General features: G+C 31.0%; 2 protein-coding genes across 2 annotated transcripts; both read right to left on the bottom strand.

The window, feature by feature from the left end:
* Positions 1-186: 186 nt before the first annotated feature.
* LOC126736283 (ribonucleases P/MRP protein subunit POP1) lies at positions 187-26,673 on the bottom strand. The gene is made up of 10 exons (XM_050440568.1): positions 26,158-26,673; positions 21,305-21,388; positions 21,025-21,248; positions 20,668-20,974; positions 20,314-20,605; positions 15,824-15,959; positions 15,405-15,769; positions 15,074-15,337; positions 7,385-7,682; positions 187-355 (listed from the first exon to the last, which is right to left on the bottom strand). The coding sequence occupies exons 1-9, from the start codon at positions 26,451-26,453 to the stop codon at positions 7,395-7,397; spliced, it is 2,256 nt and encodes a 751-aa protein (XP_050296525.1). The 5' UTR covers positions 26,454-26,673; the 3' UTR covers positions 187-355; positions 7,385-7,394.
* On the bottom strand, positions 13,162-14,958 carry LOC126736284 (uncharacterized). Its single transcript, XM_050440569.1, has 2 exons — positions 14,622-14,958; positions 13,162-14,528 (listed from the first exon to the last, which is right to left on the bottom strand). The coding sequence occupies exons 1-2, from the start codon at positions 14,631-14,633 to the stop codon at positions 13,527-13,529; spliced, it is 1,014 nt and encodes a 337-aa protein (XP_050296526.1). The 5' UTR covers positions 14,634-14,958; the 3' UTR covers positions 13,162-13,526.
* Positions 26,674-27,267: the final 594 nt, after the last annotated feature.

The raw sequence follows: 27,267 nt of genomic DNA, 5'->3' as shown, positions 1-27,267 counted from the left end.
TTTTGTAAAAAAATAAATTATATACGGTAATAATTTTACTTTGACCTAGAACAACGCGACTCATAAAAACTAAGCTAATAATTTAGCGCACCTCGATGCACTTAGTACATAATTTGATGTTTTATTTGATTTTTGAATATAGATTTTGATAACTATAGTGGATTTTGCTAAATAAAACTATTAAGCTTAACATTTCAGCCATTTTATTAACAACCTTATTTACAATATTGTGGCTTATAAAATAGAGTATGCGCAAAATCTTATTTATTGTACAAATTGTGCGATTATTAAGGGATATCTGGCAATTTGATTGTTGGATGCGAGAATAAATTAATAGTTTTGTACTTATGTAAGCCTAAAATATAAAATTATAGTTAAAATGTAAACACTTTGTAATTGTTTTTTAAAAAATAATTAGTGAAACTTCCGTAACTCGAATCTCCAAGGAACAGACAAAACATGTGGGTTATATAATTTTTAATTTTTTAAAAATTGAAGCTGTTATGAATATATTTTATGAGAGCATACTTAACCAGACATTTTTTGTACAACTAGAACTGCAAAACTATATATATTTCTCAATAAAACAATACAGGGAAGCTTTGGAATACTTAAGAACTCAAGTTCTTAAAGGCCATTCACACAAAAAAGCTGCATCTAATCAAATTATTGTAGTAATCCTAAAATGTGCACCCTTTATTATAGATCATGTAATTTTGCATCCTGTCAATAAGTTTATCGAAAATAAAAAAATGTCAGTATCTGGAAAACTGCACTAAAAAGAAAACTCATCCCTGAAATGTTTTCGATTTAAGGCTATTTTTTATATCTATTCATGACCCAAAAGCAGCCTACTTTCAAACAGTGTAAAACTAAAAATAAAAAATTCCATAAACATGGAAATACCAAAAAAAAAACTTAAACCCAAATAAAACATGATACAAATTGTATACAAAATAATAATTAATACATAGTTATGGTTTACATATATTTAATTATAGTTTCCTTTAAGCAAATCTGTAGATTCAGAGTCGTTGCTAAAATGGTAGTTTTTTTGGTCTACTCAAAATTATTTCTTAACACATAATTATGGCAGTCTTGTTAATTTGGATTAGTTTATTTACTAACTATTTTGTTCAATATTTAAAATATCAGTAACATTACAGTAAGTGTATTGTACTCAAGAGAATACATCTATTCTCTATTATAAAATATTTAACTGATTTATTGCACTATTTGTATCTGATTAAGCAAATACTTTGGTGCATTTTTCTAATTGCTTTTAAGATATTGGATTTGAGTTCCTACAAAGCTATTATACAGTAATATTCTTAACATAGGAAAAACTTTATTACAAGTATCCTTTTCTCACTATCAAAGATTTTTGCGCAAATTCTTTATAACCAACCGCATATTTAATTATTTTATAAAATAAAAATCCAGAAAAACAGTATGGATCTCGCAAGAATTTCAATACTATTTCGACTTTTATCACTGTGCTTGATGATGAACTTCTTATGGTTTTAATATTGACTCCGCGGATTTAATAAAATCATTTTTAAATAATAGGTCGCAAAATTTAGTATAATACCTGCACTAACATCTAATATTCCGGACTTTATCGGAATAAACAAGAACTATACTGCTCAAAACAGTTATCGATAATTTTTTATTTTAAATTAATTTTTGTTTATGTGAAAAACAAGTTTTAACTATTTCGTATTAAGTGTGCTGAGAAAAAACGTAATTTTTTTTTTAATTTTACTAAAAAAAATTAGGAAATAATTGGCTCTTAATTTTAAGTGTTTTTATATAAAGAAAACTTAAAAATAAAGTTAACAATTCTTTCTATTACAATGTTTCTAATAAAATAAAATAAATTAATATGCAGTATTGCCCTCTCTGCAACGTCTTTGCATACTTATAATCAGATTCTGAACATACTCTTCAGAAATACCATTCGATTCTGCTGTAAGCGCTTCAGACAGCTCGTCGTCTTCCACACAGAGTGTCGTAACTAACAAATATTTAAAAAAAATTAGTTACGCCGCCCCTAAGCTTACTTCGACTTGCCGTTTGTTCTCACAAATTCGTATGTGCAGTTAGGTCGGTTAGGTGGTTGTTATTGTTTTTGAACATAACCTATAAAACACTGTATCGTACCGTTAGTAGTTTTCACTGTTAATAATCAAATGTTAATAACTTAGTTATGGAATATAATAATATACATAAAAAGGTAATTATGGATTTTGTAGTTCAGTTTAACTTAATTTGTCTGCATACTTACAAATTACTTCAGGCTTCATTTCTATTTTTTTTTAGATTTAAACCTTACAGTATGGATGCTTTAGTTTTATGGAAAGATGGAACAAAAAATGTTGTTCGAAAAAGTGAACTGTGTTTAGTAGATGGTGATAGAATTATAGTAGGATCAAGGGTAAAAATGCGTTTCAAACGTAAATGGTACTTTGGAGAGGTAATTGATGTTGAAGAAAATATCTTAATAAGTGACTTAGACAAAAAAGTGACAACCGAACTTCATTCCCACTGCACGGAAATCTCTTCTGATGACGATCTTCCACTTAGCCTATTCCGAGAACGTTTAGTTCAAAAAAATAATCCCACGTTGATAGAAGCCAATGAAGAAGTGGCCGAAAACAGAACCTCTAACCTGCCCGATGTTTACGAAGGGATCTTGTCGTCTCCACCTTCCCCATATCATGACTCAGACGCCGATCCACCTTTTGGACAATGTGAAGTGCGAAGATGTAAAGATGAAGTTTTTAGCTCCTGCGAAATTTGTGAAAAACTGGTGTGCTGGACTCATTTTATGGCAGATGTAAAGCATTGTGTCGTAAACAAAACTGGATACACGTCACTGCTGAAGATGAAGGAACAAACCAGGGTGAATCGATAAATGACCCCATTATTACTTCCACTATTGAAAAGCCTGAAAACTACACAGTTGACGGTGGTGAGAAAGAAAATGTCGAAACAAAAAAACAGAAACGCCTCAATCAATATCATGAAGCCAAGAAACTGCGAAACTTGGGACAGGAATTTAAAAACCCTGTGACTAAAAAAATTATTCCAGCCAGAAGGCTTAAAAATAGATGCAATGGCGAGCCTTGTAGAAAAAGTGGCAAGCTTTGCAGTGAAGTAAGTGATGAACATCGAGAAGTGATATTCAGTCAGTATTATGCCTTGGGCGATATTACAAGGCAACGAGAGTGTTTGATCCGCCACATTGAAAAAATGGAAACAGCCAGGAAAACTAGCAAGAAGGAACACTCTCGAAGAAATTGCACTTTACGTTACTATCTGACAGTAGAAGCGCAAAGAAAGATTGTTTGCAAGAAACTATTTTTAAGCACGTTTGATATATCAGACCGGACTTGTAAAACTGCATTAGGAAAACTTAGTGGATTGGGCATTCTTGAAAAAGATAAACGAGGCGGAAGGCATAGGAGTCAAGCAAAAATTAAAGAAGAAGAATATAAAGTACAAGAGAAAATTTCGCAACATATTGACAGGTTTCCCAAAGTTGAGTCACATTATTGTAGATCTTCAAGTTCCAGAATGTACCTTCATCCTGATTTATCTCTTCCAAAAATGTATACCATGTTCCTGCAGGAAATAGAGCAGACAACATCAGAATCAAAGCCCAGTTTTTCTACATACCAGAGGGTTTTTGTAACAAAAAAACCTTTAATTTTTTCATCCAAAGAAGGATATGTGTTCTTTGTGCGTAACGTATAAGCAAGGAGATGATGAAATAAAAAGAAAATTAAAAGACAGATATGAAAAACACACTCTAGAGAAGGTGAAAATAAGAGAACTGAAAGAAGAATCCAAAGTTCAATGGTACAAGGATAAATCTATTTTATGTGCGGTTTTTGATTAGCAACAGGTGATCTATTTGCCAATGAGTCGTGAAAGCGCAATTTTTTATAAAAGTCGCTTGTCCAATTTTAATTTTACGTTCTATAACATAGCTACTAAAGAGTGTCTATGTTTTCCTTGAAACGAGTCAATCAGTAAAAGGGGGGCCTCAGAAATATCTAGTTGTGTCTTTAGGAGCATCGAATATTATGCAGCACAAGGAATAACATCTGTAGTTTTCTATTCGGATGGATGTTTTGGTCAGAATAAAACTCGATTATGGCCGCAATGATGTTGTATTCAGCTCAGAAATTTAAGGAAATCGAAACCATATCTCTACGTTTTTTCGAAACCAATCATGGACAAAACGAGGGAGATTCAGCCCATAGCGCAATAAGTACAGCTCTTTCTCAAGTTGGTGATATTTTTATTCCTAGCCAACTTCATCCTATATTAGAACTTGCCAGACGAAAAAATCCCTACAAAGTCATGCCAATGAATTGGAAAGACTTTCTAGATTTTAAGGGTGTCTCAAAATTATTACGAATTTTGACAGTCGGTATCAGTCATGAAGGAAAAAAATAAATTGGACCGATGTTATGGAGCTAAGGGTGGACAAAAAAGAACCTACGAAGATATTTTTTAAATATAGCCACTTTGACTCAAGGTATGACTTTAGAGAATTAAAGCGATTGGAGACCAAAGTAGGTGATATTAAAGTTGGTAATTTGAACAGTGCTGCACTAAAGATAACAAAGAAAAAATACGATGATCTTACTTTGCTATGTAAAGGGGATTCTCCTGTTATAAGGCTTCCCGAATTCCAAAACTTTTACTACAATCTGCCTCACGAAAATTAGTTTGTATTTGAAATAATGAATTTTCTTAATACTGAACTTTTTTTATTTAGTTAAAATACATCATATTATTATGTTAAAAAGTTTTATTGTCAACTGTCATAACTGGAAAAAGTCGAAAAAAAATCACACAAACTGACGCAAGTGGTAATTTTTCAAGAAATCTGGGAAACTAAAGACTTTTTCCACAACTTTTGTATGAAATAACCTTACTCGTAAAACATACTTTCACATGTATCAAAATGAAAACTTCACTGTAGACAATTTTTCAGTATGTCTGGAAAACATTACACCTATTTTCGTTTTTTCGCTCTACTGTAAAATTTACAAAATGACACTTACGACACTCTGTGTGGAAGGCGACGAGCTGTTCAGGGGTTTCTGGTGGATTTAATCTGCTTTTAACAGTCCTTCCTAGTGCATCCCATATGTGTTCTATTGGATTCAAGTCTGGCGACCTAGCTGGCCAATCTCTTACATCAACATCCGAATCTTGCAAGAACCTGCTTACTATGCGGGCTGTGTGCGGTCAAGTTTTATCACGCGTTAATATGAAATTATTATTAACAAATGGGGCATAAGGGATAACATACTAATATACTTTTGAGTATTTAAAATACCTTGTTGAAAGATATAGATTCAGTTCGAGCACCTAAAATTATTCCTCCCCAAACCATAACACCTCCAACAAAACCATCTAACTGACGAATATTGATTTGTCGGAGTCTGGTTCAGTTTTCCTATATACTCTTACTCGTCGATAATTTGTCGAGAGAGTAAGTCTTGACTCGTCAGGGAATAGTACAACCCTCCAGTCATCAACTGGGCTGATGTGTTCTATGGCAAATGCTAATCTGGCAGTACGGTATTCCCTGGTATTTTCTCTCGATATGATTACTTATTTTTATCTAATGACCTCATATCAGCATCAAGATTTTGCAAGTTTCTAGCCGTTGTTACACGATTTCTCAAACTTTGCAAGTACAAAAATCGATCTTGGTAGTTGCCCTTGGACTGCCTTGACTTGCACGTCTGATAAATTCTAAATTATCACTGTACCATGTTAAGACCTTACTTGTTCTACATATTGGGCAACATGTAGAATACGTGAAATTATTTCTTGATTAAATCCTTCACTAGACAACGGAATAACAGTTTGCGCTTCAGCTTTCGTTGAATGCGTTTTATCAAGTCTGTTATCGTTGTTAATTTCATGTTGTTAATATTCAAAATTTAACAGTTTCCTATAAAGTTGAACTAATACTTGATGGGTTCCATTCCAAAACTTACCTTGTTTACATTGAGTAAAATTTCACAATTGGCAAAAAACGTTTTACAAGAGCTGGGAATATGAATGCACGCAATTGTTATATCTATAGAATTACTATAATAATAACAATATTTAAAGCTTTTTAAGTATTTAAAAAAAAATGTAAAATTGATTTGTATTGAATTAAATAACGTATTGATATTTATATATTTAATGAAAGTTTAATGACATTTGATGAAAATTGTCCTGTTCAGTCTATTAGGTCATGCCACAACGAGCATGAAAATAAAATTTTACGTTTTTATTGGTCCCATGGACAAGACGACTTTTAAAATATTAGAGGGGATTTTTGATTTTTCCTATTCGCTTTTATAAGTTAAGGCAAGTTTTGAAATGTTTTAATTCGTTTAACCTATTATTATCAGCTGTTATCTTATTATTAACGGCTAATTAACAAATTCTGTAGACATCATTATTTTATTTTCTTCTAAAAAAGGACAAGACGAGTTTTAAAATGGAGTCCCTCACTTACTGTCAAACTGTGGTTCCGTGTACATTTAAGAATTTACAGATATTATAGTGAAAAATAAAAAATGCGCAAACACTGATAAGAGCAGCACATTTTTCATATATGCTTAATTAAAAAAAAACGTTTTAAGATTAAAAGTTTTTATACAAGGTTTTCCAAAATATGCGATAATTCCTTCGAGTAGTTGGCGTAAATATGTTAAAACACAACCTTAATTTAAATTCCAATAAAAAAATTATTATGCATTGGCAGCAAAATTAAAACCAATTCTATTAAAAATAAGTAACAATTAATAACTGAACTTTTGAATCCATATTAAGAGCGAAAAATCTTAGAAAACTTATAAACAAATATCTCTGGTGATTTGGTGAACACCTTTAACGTTTAATTAAGCCAATAATCCACCACATTCTTAATATTTCTCTGTGAGTCATTGGTACTACACTTAAATTATGGTGATTTATATTTGGTACATATCTTACAATTTATGATAAACAAAAAATTCAAAGAGCGCAAAATCCAGAACACAAACATATTGCTCATGAAATTGTCTGTTTCAAAGAATCTATTTGGGCTAATATGGAAATTGGAATAAAACTGTTTTTTTTTTAATTTTTGTGCGCAACTCTTCAATACCACAAATATTCTATAACTTATGCCAAGAATAGGAAATCTTATGTCAAATAAAGAAACTTTTTCTATATCACCAAACAAAACCTTAATTTGTATTATTTACTTAATAAAAAAGACATTATTATTACATTAGGTTACCGGAATATTTTGAGTTAAAGAAGTTCCACTGTATGTTACCAAAATAATCAATCCAAATTCCGAGACAAAGCTTACCTTAATCAACTCAATCCACAACGACACTTATAATAGCTAATCTGTACACTCTGGAATTTGGAGGTCGTATTAGTACTTTATTTCTGCAACCTAAAGTCCCCAAAGATTGCAATGAATTGGCAGCAATATACCCAAGTCCTTTAGATTGTCCTAAAGTATATGAAAATCCACCGTGTTTTATAAAACCCATGACGGGCCTAGAACAGGAATTCCTTATCGTTTCTGGCTCGGGCAGCCAAAGGCTTCGCATCTCGGTTTGGTATTCACGTAGCATTTTTACATCTGTAGGGGTAACTGGCTAGAATAGGAAGAAATTGATCCTTTTAAAATACTATGATATTTTATGATTTACCATCTTGCTGGAATAAAAGGGCAAATATTAACATTCATACAGAACACACACTAATCTAAGACCTTCAGAGTGAGTGTCAATAGACAGCTTTTTGAGCCAAAGTACTCAGTGGCGTTGTTCAGTGTTAAGTCCTCGGACCCGTGCTATTCACATGATATATTGCGGCTCTAGATAAAAACTTGCAAACTTGCTAAGCCTTTGCAGATGACAAAAAGATACTACAATCCATTGACTGATTTTGACAAATTCTTAGCTGATATACACACCTTAGAATCTTAACGCAAGACTGAATTATGAAACTCAAAACCGACAAATGCACTATTCTGCAGATAGGAAAAGTCAAACCACAAATTATTTATAACATCAGCAATAGAAACTTGGGAATTGTCATGACTCAAATGGTGAAAAAAGCTGATTCTCTAATCTACCTTACCTGTAAATTAAATCTGTAGTCTTCATAAGAAAAATAGATGTAACATTTATCAGACAAAACTTGAGTACTGCCATATGATCTGGAATCCTAACTTTGTCAAAGATATAGAGCTCTTGGAAAGAATCCAAAGAAGAGCGACCAGAATTCCTATTAGAGAGTAGAGACATGCCATATGTAGATAGATAAAAGCTATTTAATTTAATAATTCTGAAAGAAAGAAGACAAAAAAGAGACATCTATAGCAACTATGACGAAGCTCTAAAAGTGACATTTAACTTAGCAAGCACAGACAGGACTAGAGGGCACTCCAAATAGAAAAATTTGCAATCCTGCAAAGAAAACACTTCCTCACCAGTAGAGTTATTAGTGCACAGAACTCTCTTCCAGAATTGATTGTGAGTGCAGAAAGTAAAATAAACTTGCGTGCATAGAAATCGGCCCACTGTAAACTTTTGACTTTAAATATATATATTTTTTTTAATTATCCATCAGATCAAAAAAAGAAATATGCTGTTTGAAAGACAATTTAATATCCTTTAATGTGAGTAGAAATTTATCAAGAAGACTTATCGTTTATATGCGTAGCAACCGGTAAACAAATGAACCGTGTTTATGTGGTGATTGTAACGAATATAACAAATTCGTGAAATAATAAAATTATTGCGTTTGCAACTGAAATTTGCATATTATTCATTTTTCATAACCTCAATAGTGTTCAAGTGTGTTAATTTAATGCATACTACACCACAAAAAGCCGCCCAAGTTATTGCTTTAATCGAAAATGGACTTAGTCAGCGAGCTGTTGCTAGACAATTGGATATGACTCGCGCAGCGGTTCGAAGAGTGTGCCAACGTTATGAGGAGACTGGATCCTTTCATAGGCGACCTGAAACAGGTAGGAAGCGATTTACAACCGCTCGTGATGACCGCTTTATTGTGTCAACAATATTAAGAAATCGTCACCTTAATGCCGTTCAAGTGCAACGACAGCTCCGTGAGGTGCGAGGAGTGCCTATTAGTCAGTGGACAGTGAGACGAAGAATGCAAAAAAATAACCTGACCCCTAAAACACCTGCGATTGGTCCAAAACTTACTCCAGCTCATCGGCAAGCACGCCTGCGTTTTGCAAGGGATCATCTGGATTGGACGTTGGAACAATGGGGATCTGTTCTGTTCTCAGATGAGTCCAGAATATGCCTCCATGGTAGCGACCGAAGAAGGAAAGTGTACCGAAGACCAAGAGAGCGATTTGCAGATTGTTGCTTTGAAGAGCAAAGTGCTTATGGAGGTGGTTCCTGCATGATCTGGGGTTCAATTTCTATAGAAGCACGAACCGACCTTCAGTTCATTCGTAGGGGCGACCGTGTTCACGGAAGAAGAAGTTTAACAGCTGCTAGGTATATCGAGGAGATTTTAGCAATTCATGTGGTACCTTACGTCGACTACATTGGAGATGAATTTACCTTTATGCATGACAACGCAAGATCGCACACCGCAAGAATCGTGCAAGATTGCAGAAGAGAAGTCGGTTTTCGGGTTATGGAGTGGCCAGCATACAGTCCTGACCTAAATCCGATCGAACATTTATGGGATGAGCTCGATCCCAGAGCTTATTGTTGCAGTAGAAGAAGAGTGGCTTAACATCCCACAAGAAACAATAGCAAACTTGATTAGATCTATGCCTAATCGTATGAGAGATGTTATTAGGGCAAGAGGAGATCATACCCATTATTAAAAAATTAAGTGTTAAGTTTTAAATTGTCAATAACCCTATTTATGTTAATAATAAAAAAGCCTAATTTTCTGAATGCATTAATTTCACTATGTTAAAGATAGGATGTTCAAATAAGTTTTCATAAATTTATACTCATATTAAAGGATATTAAATTGTCTTTCAAACAGCATATTTCTTTTTTTGATCTGATGTATAATTTAAAAAATATATATATTTAAGGTCAAAAGTTTACAGTGGGCCGATCTCTATGCACGCAAGTGTATATTCAAATACAGACTAGACAAATTCCTTAACGAAAAACCCAACATAGTGATCTACACCTAACAAACACAAACAGTAGTTTCATCGGTGCAAACCGCTTATATGATGTAAAAGTAGTAGTTTTTTTTTTATCATTTTATCATTTTATTAGAACATTTATTCATACATCAATACATAATAATATAAATTACATGAATGTAGGAATGTAGGAACATACTCATAGGCACCTAGGTAACTTAAAACCTGAATGAGCCTGTTAACAAGATTTTTTATATTACAAAATATCAATAAATCCATTTGATGCTAATTTATATTCACTTAAGACCTAAACTACATATTCGGTTACTTAAACCTAACCTATATAAATTCCAATTTATAATTTTAAATGCTGTTAAATAGTTCTTTAACTTTTTTATTATTTGTATAAATATAATGTCTGCAAGATTTCTTAAATTTTTTTTATTCGCTATTTTTCTTATATCTTCTGGAACTAAATTAAATATTTTTGGTGCAAAATAATTTATAAAACGCTTATTTAAATTTGTATTACTTTTGGGAGTTTTTAAGTGTTCATTCATCTTATTGCGAGTATTAAAGGTATGTGTTACAGCAATATTCAGTTCAGGATTTTTATGAACAAAGCAACAAACTTCCAAAACATAAAGTGATCGGACATCAAATATATCACATGAGTACAATAAATTGGTTGAATATAGTTCATTTTTCCCAAACATGATTTTTAAAATATAATTTTGTACCACATTTAAGGGTTTCAAAGAAGTTTGGTACAGTCCACCCCATGCAACAATACCGTATCTAATCAATGACTCAACCAATGCCCTATAAACTGCAACCAACAATTTCCGGCTTAAGATTTGTTTTAGAATGTAAAATTTGTGTAAGAGTTTTCGAATATTTTTGGTTAGATTTAAAATGTGGTGATTCCATTTTAGATGCTTATCAATAGTAACACCCAAATATTTAGTGAAGTAAACTTCTTTAATAATATTATCCTGTTGTGTATTGTTTTCTATATCAAGAGAATTAAATGATGGGCGGTTTGCTTCAGTTAATGAAAATGCAATATAGTGAGTTTTTGATATGTTAAGTGATAATTTAAAAGTGTCTAGCCAGTTTTTTATCTTACGTATTCCGATTATTGCACTGTCTTTCACATTTTCCCATGTTGTTCCAGAGAAAATTATTGCCGTATCATCTGCGTATGATATAACAGCACCATCTTTAATTTTTAATTCTGTTAGTGAGTTAATATATGTAATGAACAGTAAAGGTCCTAACACGGTTCCCTGAGGTATTCCTATTTTTATTTCTAATGGTTCACTTAATGTATCCTCAATTTTTAAATATTGCTGCCTTCCAGTTAAATAACTTTGAAAAACCTCCAATACTGGGCCCCTAACTCCATTTGAAGATAAAACATCCAAGAGAAGATCATAGGGCACAGTATCAAAGGCCTTTGCCAAATCCAGGAATACTGTAATACATTTCCTGTTCTTTTCCAGTTTATCTGTTATTTGTTTAGTAAGTTGATATAGGGCATCTGTTGTACTTGACCCACTAAGAAAACCGTATTGTCGTTTCGATATTAAGTTTTTACTTTGCAAAAATGTCATTAACCTATCTTTCAGGCACTTCTCAAAAACTTTAGCAAAATTATTTATTACACTGATTGGTCGATAATTATTTATATTACTTTTTTCTCCGGATTTAAAAATAGGTGACACAATTGATATTTTAAATTGTTCAGGGACTTTTCCCGTAGTGAATATTAAATTAATAATATGGGCGAGGGGGCGAACTAAAAATAAATGTGTCTTTTTTATTAAAGAAGAGGTAAAGTTATCTATCCCTGGAGAGCTATTGTTCTTAAGATTGTTAATCTGTTTAATTATATCATTATTATCAACTGGACTTAAATAAAATGAATTCAACAAGGCTGTATTTACATCTATTTCATTCTGGCTAGTTTTAATTTTGTTATACATTTCCAGTCCAATGTTTGTAAAGTAATTGTTACAATAATCGGCCAAACTCTTGATATTCGTAAAGGGGATGTTAGTTTTATTATTTACAATGGGAAGTATGTTTTTTTTAATTTTTGACTGACCATTAGTCGCTTCTGTTATTAATTTGTAAACTCTTTTAAGATTACTGCCAGCATTTTCAATTTCCGTTTTATAATATGTGTGTTTAGTTTTATTTATTAGTTTATTTAGGTTATTTCTATAATTTTTGTAAATCAGATTATCATTTTCATTAAAAGTTTGCAAAAGTAGTTTTTTCATTTTGTCTCTTTTCTTTATACTGGTTATTATACCATTGGTTATCCAAGGTTTACGTTTTTCATATTCTTTTATGTGAATCGTCTTTGTGTAACTGGCCTGGTCGCGATAGGTTACTAAAATTTTATAAAAACTATCTGTTGCTCTGGCTGAATCCGTTTCAGATAGGACAGTGTTCCAGCTTTCTTCTTGTAAAAGATTATAGAAAATTTGTTCATTTAGTCTATTTATTTTTTTAATTATATGTTTATTTTTATTGCAATTAAAATTTTTTTTAGATATGTTTAACATAACGGGATAGTGATCTGTCACATCAGCATGTAGTAAATATGAGTTGACCTGCATCGTATTATTATTTTTTTTGTTAAAGAAAATGTGATCAAGACATGTACTTGTTTCTGGGGTAATTCTTGTCGGAGAGTTTACACATGATAAAAAGCCGAAGTGATTTAAAAGGGAAAGATATGAGTTTACGCAGTCATCATCCTTGTTTAAAATATTTATGTTAATATCACCCAAAAAAATATTAAATTCACTTTTTTTACATTCTTGTAAATAAATTCCAAGGTCATTCAAAAAAAGGCGTTTATCTGTATTAGGGGTTCTGTAAGTGCAAATCACGCTGATAGTAGTGGCATCTTTTTTTAGATGGATCTGACTCAGTGTAACATTTGAATTTTTAGGTAAAACGTGATTAATATCAAAAGTTATATCGGATTTTACAAAAATGACAACACCATCATTTCTATTATATTTTGCTCCATTATAAAACATCTTATAGCCGTCAATATTATATTGATTGTCATAACTTTCAAAAGATTCTCCCAAAACAATTATATCGCTAAAATTTAACTCATAAGCTTGCAAGTATGCTACTAGTTCATTAAAATTCTTATGTATAGATCTAATATTAAAATGTAAAATATTAAAAAAAATATTATTGAGATTAATTTTACTTGTAATTGATTCACTGTCGACAGTCTCCTGATGCAATACATTATCCAGAACTTCTAGGTTTTGTAATAGTACTATTTCAGGTTGTTCACATACCATTAAGATTACCCATGATAATCTATTTTCGTTCGCAGAAGATTCAACTGGTACTGATAAGATGGACATTCTGGGTTGTTTGCTTCATGAACTGTGTTGTAATTACTTTTGTATTTCATGTTTGCTGAAATGCAGTTGACGCATTTTTTTTGTAATTTCGGACATTCAGATACATCATGTTTGTTGGAGCAAAATTCACATACAGCTTCATTAGGACAATTTTCAATTTTGTGGTAAAATTGTTGACACTTAAAACATCGCTGTATACTCAAATCCTCGTATACTGGATACCTTTGCCAACCAAAGAAAATTTTCTTTTCATATATCAGTTTACTAAATAAAATGGGGTCACATTCACCAAAAACTATGGATTTACCTTTGTCATTTCTAGCTTTTTTATTATATGTTATTTTAAGTTTATTTTGCTCGGTAATAAAATTGTTTTGCTTTCTTATAGAGTTCTCTATCTCCTTTTCGCTAAGATTGGTGGTACATCCTATTATTTTGAACCTCGGTAGCCTTAATTTTGTTACTTGTACTTCATAGTTCTTTAATTTGGATTCTGCTTCTTTTTTTAGAATGTCAACATGTTCCTTATTGCAGCATTGAATAAGAATACTACTATCTTTTATTTTTTTAGTATTTTTTACGGCCATTCGAAGATCTTTTGGAACTATAGCTTCCTTTATATCCTTTTCAGTTTTTTCGGCAGTTTGTTTTTGCTTTGGTTTAATAATGATTCCGGGAAGATTTATGTTTATTTTTGGTGATTTTTTTATTTCAGTTTGTGCTATTTGACTATATGATGATGTTGTTATTGGTATACGTGATGATTCGGACTCCGTTAGTTTTTGTTTAAGTAACGTTATTATTTCATCTTTGGATTCAATAATTTTTATTTTGTCTTCTATTGAGTTTTGAAGTAGAGTGTGCGTCTCGAATTGTAGACATTTTTCACAATAAAATCTCAATATTCGATGTTCTTTTAATTCTAGAATCGAAGTTTCAGCCTGTGATAGATGACTGCATTGTTTACAGTATTTTTTCTTGCATATATCACATGAAAAAAGGGGGTTCCTTCTTCCGCCCACCTCCAGGCAAACAGTGCACTCCATCTTACTGCTATTTGTAATATCTCAAATAACCAAATTCGCTAATTGTACAAATCATAGTACAATTCTGTTTCCTGCACAGCCTCGACAACGTATGTATCTGGCCACGTTAGAATCGCAGTTTTTTTTCCTGCGGAATTCAGTGACTTAGTCCAGCAACACCAGATAAATTATTGTTTATTATAAAGCTTTTTATGTTTTTAGCTACGGTATGCCTTCAATGAACAACTAATCCGTCACTTCTCTTAAAACACTTCATTCAATATCCAGTAACACCAATCAAAAATACTTAAGTTTAGTTTGACCACTAAAATTTTAGTGTTTTACGGAGCACAACATTTTACGTGTTTACTGTACCGAAGTCGCTCGATAAACTGAGTAACTTAGTACGTAGTAAAATGTTAAACAATCAAAAATAATGAATAAAAGGATATTAATTTTACCTTTCCAGCGCTTCTGGCTCTTTTCCTTCTTCTACGCAACTTCTGCAACAAACTTCGATGTTCCAGTCTAAGTTTTTTTCTTTTCTGCGCATACAAGTCTGTCTTTTTTGGTTCCACTGGCAATACTTTAAGATCTGCTTCAGTTGGAATACAGATTACACTAAATTTTGAGCAAACTCCTCTTAATACTGGCACAACTTTAATTGGCACCAAACAATTCGAAGGTAAGTCATCCAATGTATGTCGTTTTCTACTGAGGAAAGACTGAAATAAATCAAGTTATCAACATTACATGAATATTAGTGAGAAAATATTTTATAAGTTGAATTACCTGAATATTATTTAATAAATTTCTGTTCCGTATAACTGAAAATAATTGGCAATCTTTTCCAGACCAATCCTTAATCAATAATTTCCAATTAAAACAGTAAGGAGAAACAATGGAAAACTTATTAAAATTGGTTCTTTTATTCGGTGGTAACCTGAAAAATGTTTCTCTTAATTTTTCACTTAAAGAATTTTCTTCTTGTTCTCCAGCTACTGTATCGGGATAAAGTATGTCTGTTTGTGACCTCTCGAAAGCTATCGATTCGGTTTCTCTAAGGCCACCAGCACGCGCTCCCCACATTATAAATGTCAAAAAAAATGCTTGCGAGTAACTTGAGGGCACTATTACATCCCAACCGTGAGAATATCCTAATAAAAGTGAAATGTTAATATGGTATCGTTTTTGAACAATATTGTTCACACCTTGATTTTCACCAGACTTATTTCCAGTTCTCCAAAGTAAAATCACTGGTATCTTTGCCTCGGATGAACTGATAGAGAATCCCTCTTCGGGAATTAAGAATAGTGATCGAATTTTACAAAGGTGTGCGTTAGATATCTGAAAAATATATGGCAAATACATATTTCAATTTATCATCCCACTTGAAATTAACAAGCTTTTCTCTAAGAATCACAAATATTTTAGAAATGATATTTAAACAGACACAAAATTTAAGGAACAAAGTAATTGATGAGCAAAGATAGAAAAATTGACCCAATTTAGATAAGGACTCGTTTGGTTCATTCGCGGAAAAAATCAGGACCATTTTCTCGACTTATAGCTACATCATCAGCGAAGGACAAACTTAAAATAATATACGGAAGTAAGAGTGGTATGTGTTAATTATTATAGCCTTTTTTTTTAACTTGGAATGACACAAGTCGCACACCGCACGTCTCGAAGGTTGGCGAGAATCTTAAGGAACAACGTTCTGCCGAGTATATAAGGAGTCGCATCGCCGTTGAAGTCAGTTGTCAGTTCAGTGAAGTACAGTTAAATAGTTGTAAATAAATACAGTAAAAATAAATATCTCTAGTAGTCATGAGTGGTCGTGTTTTCGTAGTGAAGTGTGTAAATAAATTGACTATTTCCGATTGTTCGAACGGGAAAAACGTTACAGTATTCAATAAAACTAAAAATTTTACATCAAGTGTTTTTAGTGTAGTATATTAACTATTAACACCTATCATGGAAGATTTTCTTCAAATTTAATTTGACTAGATATTACGATCAACGAAAATAATTATCTTCCCAAACAACGACATTTATATTCATTTACCTAAAAATTTTACTCCTAGAGCTTTTTTTGTACCAGATTTTTATAATAGATATAAGACTATAATTTAATTTTCAGTTTTTGGGACATATTCATACATTGGAGTTATTACTAGTGCTTTAAACTGCCTACAGGAATTTTTTGATTTAGAAAAAGGAATATATTTAAAATTTATATTAATATTTTTCTTTTTAGAAAATCGGCATATTTCCAATGTATAAGAAAAATAAATGGTTCTAACCTGAACAATTTAATTTTTTGATTGTTAAATAAATTTGATTACCTGTCTTAAGTTACAGCTAGCTACAACTAAGTACAAGTTATACATTTCTAAAACTCGTTTAACAATTTTTGGTTAAAATTTAAGTTTTTCGCATAGAACTAAACTTCATACTAAAATCTACCTAAATTCTATAAGAAACAAAATCGCTTTTAAGGCTTTTAAAAGCCCAAATATACCTTTACTATTGGCCATCTTCCAAATCAAAATAAACGGCAGATAACACACTTACTTCCACCTGGACTGAAATACTTCCAAAGGGGTCTAATGAGAGAGTCTCACGAATCTTTAAGTCTTACAGCCCTAAATTTAACAGGTATAAAAAATTAGTAGTAGAGTATTGAAAAAATTGTAAATTAAAAAAAAAACTCTACTGGATCTAGAAGAATATTTAAATTTCATTATTTTTGCAAGATTTGTTACTGTACAACAACTTTCAAAAGATTTTAATCTCAGTCGCAGATTGGAAGGAAACGACTCAAAAGGTTTTTAAAACTTGTCAAAGCTGACACTCCACTTTGAAGTAAAATGAAAGTAAAATCCAATGCTTAAATATTACGTTAATGCTATACAGGACGAAAATAACTTAGATGAACTACGTGAGGAAATAAGGCAAAACCAAGTAGATGAAGATGAAGCAGCTACTGAAATACGTGAAAAGGATTACCAGTAAAATTTTCTTTGTATTAGAAGTTTTCAAGTCAAAAATGGTTTATTTTGCAATGACTTATTTGTAAAAAAATCCAAATTTTTTATAACTGATTTGTCACATGTACAAAATTTGTTTTATTCGTGCTATCTAATTTTCTTGGACCTTTTTTAAGTTTTGACTTATGTAATACCATCAAAAATTAAATAGTGGCTTTACAAACTTTTAGAAAATAATTTCAAAAATTCCAACAAGACTAACGTTTTTTTTAATACAGTGTAATCCGCATATAATGGACTTGAGGGGACCAAGAGATATAGTTCATTATACCCGAGTATCCATCTTATGAGATAAAACAAATTATGTATGCACAATTTAATTAAAAACTGTATTTTATTAGTAAACATGTACATACATACATAATGTATATATACATACACAATCATACATATTTATAAAAACATTACTTCTCAAAAAGGTCGGTTATTTTACTTTGAATCGAGTGCTTTTTTATATAATTGTTTTGCAAAATAAGTTTAAGTTTATTTAATTTTGAAAACACTCAGTGCTGTTTTCTTCATATAGAAAATAACGTTGTAATATTTGTACACAGCTAAGAGCCTCTTCTGTGGTTACCTCGGTTTCTTCTGCTGTATGATCTTCAATATCTTCAACTTCATCTTCCTGAAGTGTTTGATTTACCAAGTCTACATCAGATAATTCTTCTCTTACAGTAACGTTCTTATCGACATTAACAAAATCCTCAAAATTCCCTAAAACCATTGCTCGATTGCACGACACCCTGCTCCATGGGCTGTAGAACTGATGTTACATTAGGTGGTAAAAAAACTAACTTGATACAATGGAGTCTAATTTCCAAATGATCCGGGCAATTATCTACTAGCAATAAAATTTTTCGATTTTCTTTGAAGAGCTCTCTGTCCCACTTTTTTAAATAATCTTCAAAAATCAGTGAGGTCATCCAAGCTTTCTTATTCCAAGAATAGTCCACAGGAAGAGTCTTAACGTTTTTAAAATACCGGGGAATTTGAAATTTTCCTGAAACAACAGAGAATGTATTCATAACACTTAAACCACAGTATGTATTAAACAACAAAACAAATCTAAAAATTCTATTCGAATTCAAAATTTTAAATTACATTTATGAACTCTTAAACTTACGTATAATGAGTAATTTTCGTTTCTCGGTTCCAGAAGCATTAGCGCAAACCATTGCTGTGATACGTTCTTTTGACATCTTTCCTACATTACATGTTTCACCTTTTATAACTTGTGAGTTTTATCAGGCAACATTTTATAAAAAAATCCCAGTTTCGTCGGCGTTAAATATGTCATTCTCTGTATAGTCATTACTTATCAGAGGCCAAACACGAGTCAACCAGTCATCGGTAATATTTCTATCTACTGAAGCCGACTCACCGCATATTTTTCCAAACACAATGTTATGCCTTTTTTTAAAGCGGTCAATCCATCCAGAGCTGCATCTGAACTCCTCGCCGAATAATTTTCCAAATTCTTCTGCCTTGACTTGTAAGATTGGCCCACTTACTGGAAAATTGTTTGCCCTTTTTTGTTTAAACCACTTGAATAACATTTCGTCGACCTGAGGATGTGAAGACAATCGCATTTTTTCCTTCTTTTTTGGATTTTCTTAACCCCATTTTTAAACACACATTCGCCTGAGAAGTTCCTTTTTCAATATCACTTATTATTGCTAATTTTTCATTTCTCGGGATAAATACGGCACCTCGAATAACACCCACAAAATAACTGAAAGCGCGAGCTCGAATAAAAGCTTGTTTACCATTGCATCAGAAAATATCGTTTCGGGAATTCCCGGAAAACCTCGCTTATGATAGACACAGTAGACTAATTTTTAGTCCACTATAAGCAGAACCTTGCTTATATATTATAAACGAGTACATCTTGTCCGAGGATTTTACATGTGTTTAAGCCGGGACTTCAAAATTCGTTCATTACATGCGAGTTTCCATTATAAGCGAGGTCATTATAAATGGATTATACTGTATATCTTAAAATTAAGCAAAGGTGACAAAACGAGTTCTGGAAATGGCTAACTCAGTTGCAAGAAATTGACAATTCATATTTATGCTTACAGTAAAATGTAGGAGAAAGAGAGTTTTGAGTTTCACAAAACAAACAATAGCCTCAGTCCAAATAACTTCTTTAAAGTTTACGCTATTAACTAAATTTATGGGTCTACAACGTATAATTTCCCCAAAGAAATTGGAATTTAAGGTTTTCAAAATAAATTAAAGAAAGAGATAAGTCTACAACTTTGTCTTCTAATGATTTCATATTTTGAATCTTATTTTTTAATAGCCTGAGTTATTGGATTGTTAGGAACGTGGCGAAGTAAAATTAATATTTTTTCTTTCTCTTGCATTATATTTGTGGTATTAAATAACAACATTTAAAGTTGTTGCTTAAAATTTGGTATTTTTTTTAGTCTGTATAGCAAATAATTTTTGCTACAATATTTCCGTATCTTTTAAGAAAAAAAATATTTGCATTTCGTTTTTATTAATTTTAATATGGCCCTAATTATCCATTACCATATTTTAATGTTGTTTTCAAAATGTCATCTGTAATCATTAAAAAATATACTGTTTTGACAGACAAGTTAAATTAAATCTTAAAATAAATATTTTTTTTATGAACCTACCTTGTTGTCATTACAAAACTTTCTCACACTATCATCAAACAAAGGGCTAATAGCCAAATTTTCCTGAAAACATTCAGTATCTCCATAATTATCGGTGTCTTCCAGCAAGGCCTTGGTTCTCTTTTTGGGATAACTTAACCTAGGATCATGCACTATCACCGAAAGTACCGTATTCGGAGGAATGTAACTACCATTAGTCAATTCCGTAAAAACTTCATTTTGATTTGATAAAACTTCCTGATGGTAACTGCTTAAAAATTCTGGAAGTTTAGTGCCCTTAAAGTCAATCACCCTATAAAAGATCAGAAAATAGGATAATTAAGTAGGTGATTAACCAAATAAAACTCTACCTACCTAAAAGCGTTTTTTAAAACTGCTGTAGACAGTGGGCCAGTTAGCCTGAATCTTCCAACATCATATTCTAGTTCCTTTAATACAACACTGTTGTCACTAATATCATCTATTTTGTAAACTTCATATAAACTGCTCAACAGTTCATACAAAGATTTATAAAAAGATGGATGAACAAAGAGCCATAGTTGCCTTAAGTTACCAGAGTTTTCTTGCAAGCTATTCCAGACATAATCTACTTGACCAATTGGCTTTCTTGTTTCACCTGCATTTGCTGGCTCAAATATTGTTATTTGTCCATATTTTTTACCTAAAAATGGCATTAGAAATTTTTTTCTACTTTAATATTTAATACTTTACCAGAATGAACAGATTTAGCAGCAAAAGTTAATCCAATAGTTTTATCAGTAATCCTTTCAAGTTTTGACATAATTTCCTCATAAACCCCACGAATTTCAATACATTTCACATAACTTAAATCTTGAATCAAACAATGCTTAGCAGTGGCTCTATAACAAGCTCTAAATGATTTGTCACAAGGTTGTTTCGGTAATTTATATCCCCACTTTTCAATCATATGAAACCTGAATTGTTATTGTCTTAAATAAAATAGGAAATAATTAAAAAATTGCTTTCTTACCTTTTTGCATGCCAAATATGTGTGTCTAACCATTTAATTCTTCTTTGCCGTCTAACATAGTCACTAAGCAAGTTAGATGGGCGCCTAAATAAAGAAATACACACATTAATGATATGAAAGATAAATTTGGTATTTTATTTTGAGAAATTAAGGTAACAATAAAAGAAGTCTGGGAAAAAAGTAAAAAGAAGTAAACCTAAAAGAAAAAAAAATAAACAAGAAAATATAAAATGTAGGTTAAAAGAGTATTTTTTTCACAAATAAAACACGAAATGGTCTTTCCTAAAATACCTTTTAAGCATAAGGTAAGCATATTATTTTGTTTAACTTATGTGTGAATTTCTATATAAGTTCTAAGTTATTTATGTAATGCGCTTTGCTGGCAAAATGTAAAATTAGAAAATAATTGTTAGGGTCGTAATTATGATTGCAATCTATCAAATATTTAGTAAATTGTGATGCATTAGTGTTAGGTTTATTAAGACCTCTTAGAGGTTTTTTTGCTTTAATTTTAAAATTCCTATAAGTTCTACCAATATATTTAGCAGACCAGGTTTATTGTACAAGTTAATTGATACACTCCAATTCTTTCCATGTTGTCTATGGGATCCTTATTATTGACAATTAGGTTACTTAAGGAATTTGAAAATTTTAATGACACATTTCTGAAGGGTTTTTAAATATTTGTTAATTTGTTTCACATGCTTCCATAATAAGTTAAAGATATGTAAGGTTTAGTGTCAAACATTTTATTTAAATTTTGATCTGGCTAAATAGAAGTTTAATTTGTTGTTTTTTACATAAAAGTGTATGGAACAATTCTAATGGATAACTAAATTACTAACTTAAATGGAAACTAGTCTATTTATATAACTATGAAAAGTGTTGTGTGTTAATTAAAGATAAAAGAGTAACAATGAATGAATGATTAAATAATACCATAAGTTAAGAATAGAATAAAAAAAATTATCTTTTACAAAAAAAGCTGGATTTATCCATGTTAATAAAACTGCTTATGACAACAACACTGCTTATGTTGTTGAAAAACATTGAACATTAAATCATTAGAAATAATTAAAACTCTAGAAATTTTTTGGTGTCATTCAAAAATTTAAATTGCAATCACACAGCAAAATTCAAAATTTTTAGTCTAAGCTTAGTAATATCTTATAAAATTATTAACAATTTCTTTTATCATATTATAAGAGGAAAACAATTAAAATCTTTTGTTTGCTAGCTGAAAGAATTTTAAAAATTAAAAACACTACTAGGATATTTAATAATAATAATAAAGACTTAACAATATATAATAAATAAATGTAAACCAAATTTTTACAATGAGTTACTTATTATATTGGGTATTACGTCACTTATAGCAAAAATCAATTTAGAAATTTTTATCTCACACGCTCAACAATTGAAAAGAAGAAGAAATTGTTTCAATTGTTGAGCGTGTGAGATAAAAATTTCTAAATTGATTTTTGCTATAAGTGACGTAATACCCAATATAATAAGTAACTCATTATGAATTCGTCACAACAATACAGATTTTACTCAAATTTTTACAAACGACGAAGTTGAGGCAAGCCTCCTATCTTAAGTTTAGGATAAAAGTTTATGTAATGTAGTTATATATAGCACTTTTATGATATTTACCAAATGAATATACAAACATTTGTCTAAAAAAAATACAGTTCAATACTTTGAAAGTCGACTGTCGGACTTTGGATTTAGTGGTAAATCAAATGGAAACACAACAAAAACGCAAGTAAGTTATATTATTGATTGAATTATTCTCCTAATTTTAGCTCTAAAAAAGGGCGGACATAAAGTTTTAAGTTCAGCTGGAATTTTGTTACAATATTTAGAAATCTGATAAGAAAATTATTATTTGAATAGAGTAGTCTGGTGTAGGTGGTAATCAATGTGACCTTTTAAAATGCATAATACAATTGTAATCTAAAGTATTGTACATTGTACTTATGTAAATTTTTAGTTAGTAAGAATTTGACTTGTAAAAATGTATTCTAGACATGTATTATTATCAATAAATTTGATTAATTGATTGATCAATCACTCCATGACTCTGTTTGAGCAATGTTTTATGTATAATGCTGTTAAGTTTTTTTACAAGTCTGTTTTTAATATACATTTATGCAACTGTACAAAAGCAATTTTAAGCAATTGTTTTGAGGACAATCTCAAGTATAATAGTCTACCTAAATTAGATAAATGCTTACTTAATCATATCTGTTTTTAGATTTAGTTTATATTGTCCATACTGATAAGTAGTACTTAGAATGTGTACCTAATTTTTTAAATAAAGGCATGTTTACTTTTTATTTATTTATTATATGATTTTCAATTTATATTTTACTAATAGGTTATTAGTATGATGCAATTTGAGAGTTTATTTTATATATGAATTTTAAAATAATTAAGCCATTAATATCATATCACATAATGATCATGATTGATGTCTTAATTGTATCAGCTAGGAAATCTGAGCTCTTAAAAGATGATGTGTGCAAGAAAGAAGGAGAAAGAAAAATTTAATTTTAGTGTTTGAATTTTACCACTTATAGTAGGGTTTAACAGACCAAAATATATAATAGTAGTATATACAGGGTGTTCCTTAAAGACAAGGTAATATTTAAGGGAGTGATTCCATGACCCATTTAAAAAAAAAAGTTCCCATGAACATATGTCCTAAATGTCTCAACTTTTCTACAGGGTATTAAAGTTTTCAAAAGAAATCAGTTTTTTAATAATAACTTAACACTCTTTATCTCAAAAGACGTTTAGGACATATGAGCCGCTCAGAGGAAAAGTGGTATATGTCAGTATTTTTTAATTTTTGAGTTATACCATTAATTATATTTCTACTGGTCTAATATATTCAGTCGAAAAATGGTATAAGTCAAAATTTTAACTTAGCTAAGATAAGAGCTTCCTAACGTTATTCCTCTCAACATAATGGATTCGTTCGCTGGAATAGTGGTATAAGTCAAGGCACCACGCTGTTCCGATGTCGCGCCAGGTCCTATTAAACTCGCTTTTTCTTGTTTAGACAGGTTTTTTTAGTGTTATGGTACGTAGTGTGTAGATCAGTTACTGTGGCTAAGAAAAAAGATATGATAGAACTTCTTTAGTGGATTCCCCACGATTCAGCATCAGTTCTTCCTGGACTTACTGACAAAAGAAGATTCTGTTGACAGTGGTCCATTATCCGATTCTGATGAAGATTAATTTGTTTAATAACTTGTTCTTACTCTCCTTACTGTAAGTTTAGTATGTAAGATAAGTAGTAGTAATGTTTTGCTCTTCAAGCTCTATATTATTTGAACACTTTTATCAGTAATAGATATCATAGTAAACATACTACAGCTATTATTTTTCTTTGGTTCATCAGTTTTGTGAAATTTGGTTAACTTTTATGAGGAAAAGTGATATAACTCTTCAAGTTATACCACTTTTCCGCTATGTTTTTGAAAAAAACTTACTGAAAGAATAACATTGGGCGGCAAAAATGTAATTAATGGGCGCAATCAGTAAAAATGTTTACCATATGAAATTTTAGTACAGGGTTATTATAAATATGTACAAAAAAGTAAAGAATATGTTATTGTGATTTTTTAATTCATCCAGATGCAAAATATCAATTTTCTAAATTTCTACTTTAAGGGAGTTAGACCACTTTTCTGCTGAACGGCTCATATGTTCATAGCAATTTTTTTCTTAAAATGGGTCCAGGAATCACCCCCTTAAATATTAGCACATCTTTAAGAAACACCATGTACATATGAAGAGTTTATTTATTTAATTTAGTTATCTTGTGATGATTACCACTTAAAGTTTACAACTCCAATATTATCTGTGTCTAACTTATATACCATTGATGGTCACCTTGGCTTCGAAGATCATTTCCTAAATCTTGCATCAAAATTATCCTCTGGATGCTTTGCAGTAAGAATGGCGGGGCATGAGCTGGGAGGGGTAGTTGCACATTCAGTGTACTTTTCTCTTATTGAGTCCCACCTTCGTTATGGCTTGCCTTTTTGGGGTTTAAGCAACAAGGGAGCAACATAATTTTTGTGATTCAAAAAAAGGCAGTTAGATACCCATGTTCCGCTGGGTTAAGAGATTCTTGTAAACCTCTCTTTATATCTCAAAAAATCCTAAGTCTTTTTTCTCTTTTTATCTTAGAAACAGCTACTCTTATTCATAAATGTCCTAAACCTCCCTCTAACACTGGTCATATGACTCCCCAGGTTAATGATTTTCCCTTACCAATCCCTACATCCTCCCTCACCAAGAACTCACCTATATACCTTAGCAAAAAAATTTACAACCATGTTCCTCTATGTATCAGACAAATTTTAGAAGTTAAGAGATTCAAAAAGGAATTAAAATCACTTTTATTATCCAGAGCATATTATAGCCTTGACGATTTTTTTAATGATACCTTTTAACCTGTGCTCTGACATCATTTGAGTGTTTTAGTTTTGTTTCCTGTTAAATAATTTAATTTACTTCTTCTAAATTCTGTTTTATTGACAGCTTTACTTATTTTTTAATGAAATTTATCAAAAAGATGCTTTTTTTTCTCAATCTGTTTTGTTATGATTAATTTTGGTAATGTGTGTAAATTTTATGGTAAAGTGTTTTAGATGTTATGTTTGTTTGAAATTTGAAATTTAAAGTAAATTTGGAATTTTTTAGTTTTTAGGATGCTTGTACACAAGATTTTGTTGTCTTATGTAATATAGCACATTTTCTTTCTTTCTTTCTTTCTTTCTTATAACTAGAATGTTCCGCTAAAAATCTATAATTTAAAAGTGCAAATAACAAACCTTCTATGTTTCCTAGAGGGCCTTTTACTTTTAGGTGGCAAACCCGATTTTTTCATCTGATTCATATGAATTTCTCTTATCCTCCTCGGGAGCCTTTTAACAACATGAGACATTGTCCTCCTTCTCATATGCCTGGGAATTTTTTGAAAGGCCATCTTGGTGCCACTGTTCTCGCTCAAACTCTTTCTCATTGCTTGTATTTCTTTTAACCGAGCAGCAGTAAAATTCGACAATGTTATTGATGGAGGTACCACGGTATCTGGTATTTTAGAGAGTATGCCGGTTTGCTGATCCATTTTTGTTTTTTTTTTTTCAAAAAAGTATAGGAAAGTGAAGTTTCAAAAAGTTATAGGTACTTTTTTGAGAAGTTGATTGTGTGTTAAGAAGGAACTATTCTTAATTTACAACTGAGAATAACAACTAAGTATATACAAGGAAACAATAATCAAGATCAGAATCGCTCATAAAAATGTTAGATTAGAGATCATAAAAATGAGGTTAATGAGGTTATATTATCGCTTTGTTTTTTTGGCGCATTCACCATTTCTTTTAAAAACATTACATCAATGTGTCCCATCGGTCCAGCAACCAAAATCGAGAACGTAGCATTTGTCGGTTGCCAGCGACCTTTTTATAGTCCGCACTCGCTGCCATTTAATCAATATAATGCCTATATCTCCTGAAATTCCAAGGGATTTTAATATAATTTTGTCCAGATATTAACAATGAATACCTAAATCGAATTATAGTGGTCTCAAACCTGAAAAAAGACCCTAACTCACGAAATTCCGAAAGGATTTGGATAAAACTTTTTTCTATAAAAGATAATAAATATCTAAATTGATTTTAGATTATTGCATTGAATATTATTTATTTTATTAATTACAGAAAAAGTTTTATTTAGCAGTTTATTTTCAACAGGCAAAGCCCAGTTACCGGAAAATCTACAATTAATGTTTTGAAAGTGTAAAGAAGTATTAAATTACTATAAATTAAATAACAAAAAGAAAGAAAAATAAGGAAAACTTAAATTACTATAGTAACATCATGTATATATCAAAATTAAAGGAGATGTAAATTAACATTGAAATGAACAAAGAAAGGGATTTA

This window comes from Anthonomus grandis, chromosome 5, assembly GCF_022605725.1.
Source record: "Anthonomus grandis grandis chromosome 5, icAntGran1.3, whole genome shotgun sequence".
NCBI lineage: Eukaryota > Metazoa > Arthropoda > Insecta > Coleoptera > Curculionidae > Anthonomus > Anthonomus grandis.
Note: the sequence above shows the minus strand (reverse complement) of the source record. Positions and strands in the feature narration are given on the sequence as shown.

Bases quoted from the DNA above. Each gene is read 5' to 3' on its own strand.
- LOC126736283 (XM_050440568.1), bottom strand. From the start codon at position 26,453: ATGGATCAGCAAACCGGCATACTCTCTAAAATACCAGATACCGTGGTA. The intron at 21,249-21,304 runs GTAAGAAAGCAA...ATAACAATTCAG, and splicing joins CATATTTGGCATGCAAAAAG to GTTTCATATGATTGAAAAGT. The intron at 7,683-15,073 runs GTAAAATTAATA...TTCCTATTCTAG, and splicing joins GAGCCAGAAGCGCTGGAAAG to CCAGTTACCCCTACAGATGT.